The sequence below is a fragment of the Trichomycterus rosablanca genome, chromosome 8, assembly GCF_030014385.1.
Source record: "Trichomycterus rosablanca isolate fTriRos1 chromosome 8, fTriRos1.hap1, whole genome shotgun sequence".
Taxonomy (NCBI): Eukaryota; Metazoa; Chordata; class Actinopteri; order Siluriformes; family Trichomycteridae; genus Trichomycterus; species Trichomycterus rosablanca.
The window spans coordinates 87,501-98,417 of NC_085995.1; the positions used below are offsets into that span (position 1 = coordinate 87,501).

At 42.5% G+C, this 10,917-nt stretch overlaps 2 protein-coding genes across 2 annotated transcripts in view; one reads left to right on the forward strand and one right to left on the reverse strand.

The window, feature by feature from the left end:
• Positions 1-4,034, reverse strand: part of chmp1a (charged multivesicular body protein 1A) — a 5,609-nt gene extending 1,575 nt beyond the window's left edge. Inside the window, exons 1-6 of the mRNA XM_062999679.1 lie at positions 3,943-4,034; positions 3,220-3,239; positions 2,504-2,581; positions 1,930-2,076; positions 1,556-1,684; positions 1-137 (exon numbers count right to left, since the gene is read on the reverse strand). The exon at positions 1-137 is cut by the window's left edge and continues 57 nt beyond it. Coding sequence (XP_062855749.1) covers positions 1-137; positions 1,556-1,684; positions 1,930-2,076; positions 2,504-2,581; positions 3,220-3,239; positions 3,943-3,949 — 518 coding nt within the window. The 5' untranslated portion in view covers positions 3,950-4,034. The remainder of the gene's footprint in view (positions 138-1,555; positions 1,685-1,929; positions 2,077-2,503; positions 2,582-3,219; positions 3,240-3,942) is intronic.
• Positions 4,035-6,613: 2,579 nt separating this feature from the next.
• cdk10 (cyclin dependent kinase 10) lies at positions 6,614-10,675 on the forward strand. Its single transcript, XM_062999680.1, is given in 13 exon segments — positions 6,614-6,793; positions 7,685-7,757; positions 7,966-8,037; positions 8,138-8,240; positions 8,351-8,432; positions 8,542-8,609; positions 9,429-9,481; positions 9,590-9,659; positions 9,800-9,859; positions 9,996-10,023; positions 10,025-10,120; positions 10,369-10,485; positions 10,487-10,675. Coding segments are annotated over 13 exon segments (981 nt in total). The 5' UTR covers positions 6,614-6,703; the 3' UTR covers positions 10,556-10,675.
• The last annotated feature ends 242 nt before the right edge of the window (positions 10,676-10,917 follow it).

Sequence of the window (10,917 nt, forward strand, 5' to 3'; positions counted from 1 at the left end):
GAAGCTCCTGCAGGAAGCTCGTTCAGCTGATCCATCACCTCCAACCCGTTCTGCTCCGCTATCTGAACGATCAGATCATCCACCTGCTGCTGGGGCGTGGTCAGAGTGGTGGCTGAACTCATCGAGTCCTCCATTACCTACACACACACACACACACACACACAGGTCACAAACACACACACGTCAGTATGAATGGAGGTCAGTGTGTCGGTGGAGGTGTGTGTAGGTAGGTGTGTTGGTGGAGATGGGTGGAGGTGTGTGTAGGTAGGTGTGTTGGTGGAGGTGTGTGTAGGTAGGTGTGTTGGTGGAGGTGTGTGTAGGTAGGTGTGTTGGTGGAGATGGGTGGAGGTGTGTGTGTAGGTAGGTGTGTTGGTGGAGGTGTGTGTAGGTAGGTGTGTTGGTGGAGGTGTGTGTAGGTAGGTGTGTTGGTGGAGATGGGTGGAGGTAGGTGTGGTGGCTGAACTCATCGAGTCCTCCATTACCTACACACACACACACACACACAGGTCACAAACACACACACGTCAGTATGAATGGAGGTCAGTGTGTTGGTGGAGGTGGGTGGAGGTAGGTGTGTTGGTGGAGGTGTGTGTAGGTAGGTGTGTTGGTGGAGATGGGTGGAGGTAGGTGTAGGTAGGTGTGTTGGTGGAGGTGTGTGTGTAGGTAGGTGTGTTGGTGGAGGTGGGTGGAGGTGTGTGTAGGTAGGTGTGTTGGTGGAGATGGGTGTAGGTGGGTGTAGGTAGGTGTGTTGGTGGAGGTGGGTGTAGGTGGGTGTAGGTAGGTGTGTTGGTGGAGATGGATGAAGGTTGGTGGAGATGGATGGAGGTGGGTGGAGGTAGGTGTGTTGGTGGAGATGGGTGGAGGTGGGTGGAGGTAGGTGTGTTGGTGGAGATGGATGGAGGTGGGTGGAGGTAGGTGTGTTGGTGGAAATGGATGGAGGTTGGTGGAGATGGATGGAGGTGGGTGGAGGTAGGTGTGTTGGTGGAGATGGGTGGAGGTGGGTGGAGGTAGGTGTGTTGGTGGAGATGGATGGAGGTGGGTGTAGGTAGGTGTGTTGGTGGAGATGGATGAAGGTTGGTGGAGATGGATGGAGGTGGGTGGAGGTAGGTGTGTTGGTAGAGATGGATGAAGGTTGGTGGAGATGGATGGAGGTGGGTGGAGGTAGGTGTGTTGGTGGAGATGGGTGGAGGTGGGTGGAGGTAGGTGTGTTGGTGGAGATGGATGGAGGTGGGTGGAGGTAGGTGTGTTGGTGGAGATGGATGGAGGTTGGTGGAGATGGATGGAGGTGGGTGGAGGTGGGTGGAGGTAGGTGTGTTGGTGGAGATGGATGGAGGTTGGTGGAGATGGATGAAGGTTGGTGGAGATGGATGGAGGTGGGTGGAGGTAGGTGTGTTGGTGGAGATGGATGGAGGTTGGTGGAGATGGATGGAGGTGGGTGGAGGTAGGTGTGTTGGTGGAGATGGATGGAGGTGGGTGGAGGTAGGTGTGTTGGTGGAGATGGATGGAGGTGGGTGGAGGTGGGTGGAGGTAGGTGTGTTGGCGTGATTGTACTCACTGATGTATGAACATCCAGATTTTGAACTTGAATCTCAAACTTGTCCATGACGGCTGAAACCTTCTGCAGATCCATAGAGTTCAGAGCTTTATCCAGAGCTTTAGTCACCTGACTCATGTTCTTCGCTACCTGATCAACACACACACACACACACACACACACACACACACACACACACACACACATCATGTAAAAAGCATGTGGACTCCTCCTGATGAATAAGTTCTGCTGTTTCAGCCACACCCACTGCTAACAGGTTTATTACATCCATTATATAATACAGATAATTTAATCATTCACTCACACACACACACACACACACTCTCACCCTCCCTCCCTCCCTCCCACCCTCCCTCCCACCCTCCCACACTCACCCCCTTCATAGTGACGGCAGTTTGGACTTTAGATGCCACAGCATCTACACGTGATGCCATTCTTAGCCAGTTCACCCCTTCATTCTTCTTACGGATGGCGTTCTCTGCATACACACGAGCACAGTCCACATTCTTCTGTTGGAGAGCCTACACACACACACACACACACACACACACACACACACACACACACACACACACACACACACACACACACACACACACACACACACACACACACACACACACACACACACACACACACACACACACACACACACACACACACAGAGTAACACTATAAAGTAAATATATATGTGTGTATGTGTGTGTTAATAACACGTTATAAGAAACCAGCGCTGCTGTGCAGTAACATTACCTGTACTGTTTCGCCCCCTGCTGGTTACATTCTGCTCTACAGCAAACTCTTTCTTTAATCATTTCTATTTTCTATTATCTAAATTTAATAAAGTCATTTATCTTCAAATTACTATCCTGCCAGTATACAGCACCAGTATACAGCACCAGTATACAGCACGAGTGGTTCCAAAACTTCTGAATAAATCTGCTGCACCTTTTTAACTTTCGCCTGTTCGGCCTTTGAGTCCTTTTCAGCTTTCTTAGAGAGTCTCTCCAACTGCTTAGCTGTGAACTGTAACACACACACACACACACACACACACACACACACACACACACACACACACACACACACACACACACACACACACACACACACACACACACACACACACACACACACACACACACACACACACATGAGCTCTGTGTACATTATTAATGAGAGGAGGAACAAAGCCAGTATTACAGTGTTCAAAACACAACACACTGAACTTTCACTTCAGCTAAATACAATATTCATCTAATAATACACACTATATTGCCAGAAGTATGCGGACACATACTTTTATGTAGCAAACGAGGCATCAGTTTGGGGAAGGCTTTTTCCTGTTCCAGTATGACTGTGCCACTGTGCACGTCCATCATGACATGGTTTGTTATGTTGGCCTGCACAGAGCCCTGACCTTAATCTTACTGAGAAATTATGGGATGAATTAGAACACTGATTGGGAGTGAGGCCTTCTCCAATATGTAGTAGTAATGGGAACAGATTTCCACAGACACACTCCAAAATCATGAGGAAAGCTTCACTAAACTCCATATCACTGTGCATAACAGCAGAATGAGACATCCAACAAGCTGATGGTCAGGTGTCCACATACTTTAGGCCATATTGTATTAATGATTATAAAGTGATATTAAAGATACCTTTAACTGGAACAGCGTTTCTATAAAGAGAAAAAAAAAACACACAGACTCAGTGATGTGAGGAACATAAGGACTGCAGGCAGCAGCGCCCCCTTGTGGAGAAACTCTGACCTGCTGCACTGTAACATGGAGCAACTACACAAATCTACACAAAACTTCACCTTTCAGGACAATCAGGTCCAGGTGAGATCAGTTCATGTGGCAAAGTGAAACAGTTCCAAAATAAAGAATAAAAACATCACAGCAACAGAACCTGAACACAAACCGTGACTAGACCTGTCCTATTTATTATGGAACCAACTAAACACAGCACAAAACAGAACGATTATTTATTATCAGCTTCAAATAAAGTCTCCAAATACTTTTCAGTTATTATTTCTTTACATGAAGTTTCTTTTATTTCCATGAACCACTTTAATGGAAATCTGGTATAATGATAGAACCATGACTGATCGTGTTTATGGAGAGTAAATGACTAGTCCAGTATTTAGAGTGTCCACATACATTTGTCCATGTGCTGTAAATAAAATTAGTCTTTTACCAGAATATGATAACATTATAATCTAATCTATCTAATCATAATATAAACAATGCTAACAGTTAGCCACTTAGCTACTGACTCTACAACACACCCTCATTATAAACATCTACATTACACACATCTCTAAATATATTACTTTTATTTCTATATGTATTATAGAAATATATAAGACGAGTTCTTACCGTCCATTTCTCAGTTCTGTGTTTTACTCAATTATAAATTGATTTCTGTTTGTTTATTAGCACCGTCTCTACTCACTTCCGCGTTCGCTCACCCACACCTGTCACGTGATGTGACGTCAAGCGGCTTCATTCTGAAAAATAAACTTAAAGAGTTAAAAATAAAATAAAATAAAATATGACAACAAATAATTCATTTAAATATTATTTCAACATTTTGAGTCAATGAAAACAAATCCCAAATCACACGAAGTAAAAATGTAGTAAGATATAATCATGACTAACTAACAAATTCCACAATTTCGGTAGCAATAATATAACAATAATATATAACATTAATATATAACAATAATATATAACATAACTGTATAACATTAATATATTATAATAATCTATAATAATACATGATAATAATGTATAATACAATGCTGTACATTACACAACTTCTTTATTCTTTCTCTTCTGTAATGATTCACACTAAAGTTAGAACAGATGTAATCCTGGAAGAAACCACCTCCACTGCAATGAGACATCCTAGTGCTATTCTACTATTCTATATTATATAGCTCAGGGTCACAATAGGTACAGGGCAAGCACAGAAAATCCACCTTCTGCATTAAGGACTCAAATTAGAAAGTTTAATGAAGATTATGATGTAATAAATGTGTGATGTAATTAAGTTCAGCAGATTGTTACCATGATGATAAAGCTCATTCAGGGGGATTTATGAGGAGGCGTGAACTGAGGGTTTAAGTAAGCGAGCAGTGATTAGTGAGCAGTGATTAGTGAGCAGTACTCAGTGTTAGATGTTACTGAGGTGGATTGAGGGTGTAGATGTTGTAGGATGGTTGGTGTGGAATGGGGTCTGCAGCCAGCAGCTCAGCACAACTCAGCGGTAAGTGAGACTCCTTCATCTAAAATGTATCTTATATTTATTTCATTTCCCATTTAATCTCATTATATATGAATGTGTAGCTGGTGGCTCAGTGCTTAAGGGACTGGACTACTGAACACTACAGTCATGTTGTTACTGTTGGGTTCTAAGCGAAGCTCGAATTGCTCGAATTGTATTCAGTCATAAAGTCTGTATAAAGTCCCTTTTGGGTAAATATGTCTGCTAAATGCTAAATTTGCATTTCAAAACCTGTCCTAACTTTTCTGAAAGGAGGTTTAGTACCAAAACAGTAAAGGTACGAAAGTGTTCTGTAGAAGGGTCAAATTAGGGTAGGAGCTGCCCTCAATACAGACTATATAAAAGGGTAATCCAATTAAACACACACACACACACACACACACACACACACACACACAGGTTCATGACTGTTAGTGAGACTCCAGGTCCACCTGGAGTGGATAGGTACCCTATCCTTCTAAATGAAACTAAAATAGGAACTAATATGAGCTAATAAAACTTTTAATCAGAAAATAAAAATATTATAAAACAGATGAGCACATATCTAAGGATGATTTTTACACGTTTTTGTTTCAGGCCTGAGTTCAGTCTAATGTGAGAATAAAACATTAATTTATTAGTTTAGTAAAAATAAAAAGCAGCTTTGATTGCAACATTTGATCTAAATAGCAGAATGTAAAAGTAAAAAAGACGAATAAAATCTGCAAAACTAATTAAAAATGTTAATTTTAATAATAAATATAGTGTACATTAGTACACACAAACAGAACAAACCAAGAGATACCAACTAACAGGGATGTTACAGAACGTCTTCAGACAGAACACACATCAGAACTGATTTTAGAATGAATAAATCAGAACAAAATAAAGCTTTTGAACGGCTTCCCAAAGTCCTGATCTCTACCATGTCAGAATATGTGGACGAGACTTGAACTAACCAGAAAACCTGAACATGTGGTTGAACAGATCCAGCGAGATTATTTTTATTATTAAGAGCAGCTGACTGAGAGGATAAGAGCTGAGGACATTCTGATGCTCAGTGTATTTTATAACGTTCCTGTAGTGCAGTTGGAGTTCAACTAGTGGTTAAGGTACTGGACTAGTAACTAAAAGATTGCTGGTTCCAGCTCCACCACTGCCAGGTTGCCATTGTTGGGCCCTTGAGCAAGGCCCTTAACTGTCACAGTGCTGTAAAAGGTGATGTTACTCTTTTGTTTTCACAGTGCATGAAGCTGATTCATCACCACAGGTTCTCCACAGTGCTTCATCACCATCATCATCACTTTCTCCAGTCCTGCCCATCATCATCATCACCGCTACGTCCCGAGAGAACCTGCTAAACCACACCTCAGGCATGACTATAGAGAAAGCCAAGCAGGAGCGCAGACCAGGGGCCCCTGTTGTTGTTGGGGGCCGCTTCATCATCAGCAAAGCTTAACTCATCATTCATGCAGGGATTTAATCAATGAACCTGATTATTTTCTACAGCTTCAGCAGTGAGCTATTTATCTGCTACATCTATTGTTTGTATTTTTGGAAACTGATTTAATTAAAGTGGTAACGTTTTTATACAACACACAATTTATCTTTGATAATGAATCAATGTGGAGATGTTTATACTTTGATTAAAACGTTATAAATACAGTTTATTGTTTTATATAAATTACTTGAGGGATAAACGGCTAGCTCAGGTCACGTGATCTGGCAAACTCGTTTATTCAGTCTAGCGCGAGATTTCTACCTCAGGCAAAATAAAAGTGCTAATGCTAAGTGCTAACGGTGCTTGAGTGTCTGTAGTGAACAGTAGTTAATTACACTAGCAGTTCATTTATATATTTATTATTCTCTCAGATGGAGAATCCAGTGGATCCTGAAGCGGAACCGATTCGACTGAAATCGTTAAAAACCAGAAGGAGCTTCGTTGTACCTCACACCGAACGGGTAATGCTAATGCTAATGCTAACGGGATTCACTGGGCTGTGTCCCAAATCACTGATGTTGTTCCTCGTCAGGTTCAGATCTGTAGAACATTCAGGTGTCAAAACAACTTCTTCTCTGCAGTCAGGAACATGTTCACCTTATGGCCAAAAGAACACACACAGCTGGAGAACCATTACTCTTAGTTTAAACTTTTAATTACTGAACCTTCCACCTTCAGAACCCAAACCTGCTCCACTGTGGTCAATGATTCCACAGTTACTGAGTTGAGTTTTTGAGTATTGAGTTTAAGTGGTTAGGTAAATATAATTACGAAAAGTAATCCAGTTATTATAACAGTACAAACTGATCAGAATCTCCTCCATCATGTCACTATGAAATCTGAGAAACATGGTGTAGGATAACTGGTACTCAATCTTCTCTACTCAAATACAACTTCCCCCAACATCAGTTAGTCTTGCTTATTAATCTACTGATCAGAATTATAAATCAAAGCTTCCGTCTGGGTAAGATTGAGTACCGGTGGGATTATGGCTGAGATCTGCAGAAGCTCGTCTAAAGATTCCAGACCTTTCATTGTTCTTCAGAGCAGTAGGAGATTCTTACTGTCCAGTAAACAGAGGCCTGGGTAATAAACACGCAGTAATAAAGAGTAAAACTCACTGAATTCATCTCCTGTTATTGATCAGAACTGCTCTATAGCAGTTGATGCCACTTTAAGCTGCTTCGTTTATACCTGGATTATAATCAAAGTAATTGATATTAAAACTGTAGGATCTATGTTTGGGCGGTTATGATTTATGCGTTATGATCTGTAATAGTTCCTGAACCTGAGAGGGTTTAGAAAGGTGAGTTCTGTACCTGACTAAATGGAACTGATGTGTTTTTCTACAGTTGGGGAAGTGCAGGAGTGTGAAAGACTTCGAGAAGCTGAACCGGATCGGAGAGGGAACGTACGGCATCGTCTGTGAGTATACTATACTCTACTAATACTCATAATTACACACCGGTGGAGGTGATTACAATCTTTGTACATTAGGTTTCTACCATTGGGGTGAGCTGTTTAAGTGGGACTAGTGCACACGTGTGTGTGTGTGTGTTTAAACATGTGTAGGTGGAATTTAGGTCTGTGTACGAGTGTGTGTGCATAGTGTCACTGTTGCTGTGTGTTACAGACAGAGCTCGGGATACACACACTCAGGAGATCGTAGCTCTGAAGAAAGTTCGGATGGATAAAGAAAAGGACGGTGAGTTTTATGTTCACTGCTTTTATAAACACAATATGAGTTGTATCGGGTACAGAGAGCCACGCTCATAACGTGTGTGTGTGTGTGTGTGTGTGTGTAGGGATTCCTATCAGCAGTTTGAGAGAGATCACACTGCTGCTGAGACTCAGACATCCAAACATTGTGGAGCTGAAGGAGGTGGTGGTGGGAACTCATTTAGAGAGGTGAGTGTGTAATCAGATCATTACTGCATCCTACACACCAGGAGAACGTCAGGAGAACGTCAATACTAACATTAAACCCTGTGTGTGTGTGTGTGTGCGCGCGCATGCAGTCTGTTCCTGGTGATGGGTTACTGTGAGCAGGATTTGGCCAGTCTGCTGGAGAACATGCAGTCTCCATTCTCTGAGGCTCAGGTAAGTAGCATCTCTCACCCTCCCGCACACCCTCAACTACCCTTACACCCTTATACCCTTATACACCCACCTGAGAATCACAGTCGTGTGTGTGTGTGTGTGTGTTTAGGTGAAGTGTATTGTACTGCAGTTGTTAAAAGGTCTGGCGTATCTACATCACAACTTCATCCTGCACAGGTGAGACTTTACCTCACTGTCTTTATAAACCTTATAAACCTTCAGTCCTCAGGGGGGCGCTAGACGAGACTGAAGCTGTGTCCAGAATCGCATACTTCCATACTCGATAGTACGCGAAATGAGGACGCGAGAGCGGTTAGTATGTCCAAATACATAGTATACACAAAGAGGTACGCGAGAAGTACCCGGATGACCTACCTCTTGGGCAGCCATGTTTGAGTATGCAAGCGAGATTAATAAAATATTTTTTTTTAAAGACAAATAAATAACAAAAAGACGATAAATATCCAAAATTTTGGTGAGTGGGGTTTGTAATGAGTCTGTAACTATGGTGATATTACGTCATCACTTGACGTTAGTAAGATGGCGGATGTAGTACGTAGCGGTGTTGTGTGCATACTGCATACTTCTGTACTGAAAGTATGTACTTCTTTACTGGCTGTAGTGCATACTAACTCCAATCTAGTACATACTCTGTAAGTATGCGATTTCGGATGCAGCTACAATCACAGATCAGTTCCCACAGTCACATGACAGATTCCTTTTCAGAATGGTCAGGTGAAGCTGGTAACTCTACCTGTAGTGCTAAACAGCCGTTAGTCCAGGATCTTCTGCAAGCTGCTCTGTTCTAATGTTCAAACGAATAATCATCAGCTGATCACATGATCAGGTGATCAGATCTGTAAGATTTATGAATGTCAGAATGCATCAGTAAAAATCTAAATATAAACAGCAGTGATGTGTAAATCATGTGTGTACCTGTATTCTAAATATAATGGCTGTAAAATGTAAGGTGTGTGTGTGTGTGTGTGTGTGTAGGGATCTGAAGGTATCTAACCTACTAATGACAGATAAAGGCTGTGTGAAGATCGGTCAGTATCAACATCACTGTTCTTCATTACATCGTAACATCTTTCTCATTCTCACACACCTATAACATGCTGTTTCTGTTCGCTCTGTGTGTGTGTGTGTGTGTGTAGCTGATTTCGGTCTGGCGAGGGTTTACGGTGTCCCCCAGCAGCCCATGACCCCTAAAGTAGTGACGCTGTGGTGAGTGTGACATCATCTTAATCCTGCTTAATCTGCTGAGATCAACACCACCTTCACTCATGCACCCTGTGTGTGTGTGTGTGTGTGTGTGTGTGTGTGTGTGTGTGTGTGTGTGTGTGTGTGTGTGTGTGTGTGTGTAGGTACAGAGCACCTGAACTCCTGCTGGGTACCAAAACACAGACGACCACCCTCGACATGTGGTACGAGTCTAACATCCAAACTGATCATTGAACCCAATCTAATCATTCACCCTAAACCTGTGTGTGTGTGTGTGTGTGTGTGTGTTGTGTGTGTGTGTGTGTGTGTGTGTGTGTGTGTGTGTGTGTGTGTGTACAGGGCGGTTGGTTGTATCCTAGCCGAGCTCCCTGGCCCATAAGCCTCTGCTGCCCGGCACCTCAGAGATCCAGCAGTTAGATCTGATTGTGCAGCTGTTGGGAACACCGAATGAGAACATCTGGCCGGTAGCAATAACACCACACATCTGGTTCAGTCCTGAATCTATTAACTCTTACACTCAGTATATGTACACAGAGGGGATAAACATGGGGGGTAATATTTACAAATTGTTATTATTCAAAATTGAAACAGAAACCGTAACACATTATAAACTCTAAATCTACGTACGTACACATGTAGCACACTGTACCAGAGTGTGAGAGTGGTGGTGAGAGTGGTGTGGTTAACCTGGTGCTTGTTTGGTGTGGGTCAGGGGTTCTCCAGGTTACCGCTGGTAGGTCAGTACAGTCTGAGGAAACAGCCGTACAACAACCTGAAGAACAAATTCACCTGGCTAAGTGAAGCTGGACTACGTCTCCTCAACCTGCTCTTTCATGTACAACCCAGCACGCAGGTACCGTACAACACACACACACCACAGGTACTGTACACACCTGTAACCACTAACACTGCTGTCACAGCGCCTACTAGAGGCAGAAAACTATAACAGTCCAAAAATCAGCAACACAAGATGTTTAATCGTGTTCAGAACTCACTCTGTGTGTGTGTGTGTGTGTGTGTGTTTGCTGAATTTTATAGGACTGCATTCTGGATTATATATAGAATATATTTGTCCACTGTGAGGAGGACAGGGGTTTAGACGTTGTAATATTATGTGTGTATTAGCAATTTAAATCCTCTGACAGTGTCTATTTTTGGGAATGTGCTGTTTTAAGACTATAGAAATAAGATCAGTTGTGTGTGTCTGATTAAAGTAGACGACAGTACGAAGGAATCTGCAGCGGCGTCACATGACTAATTT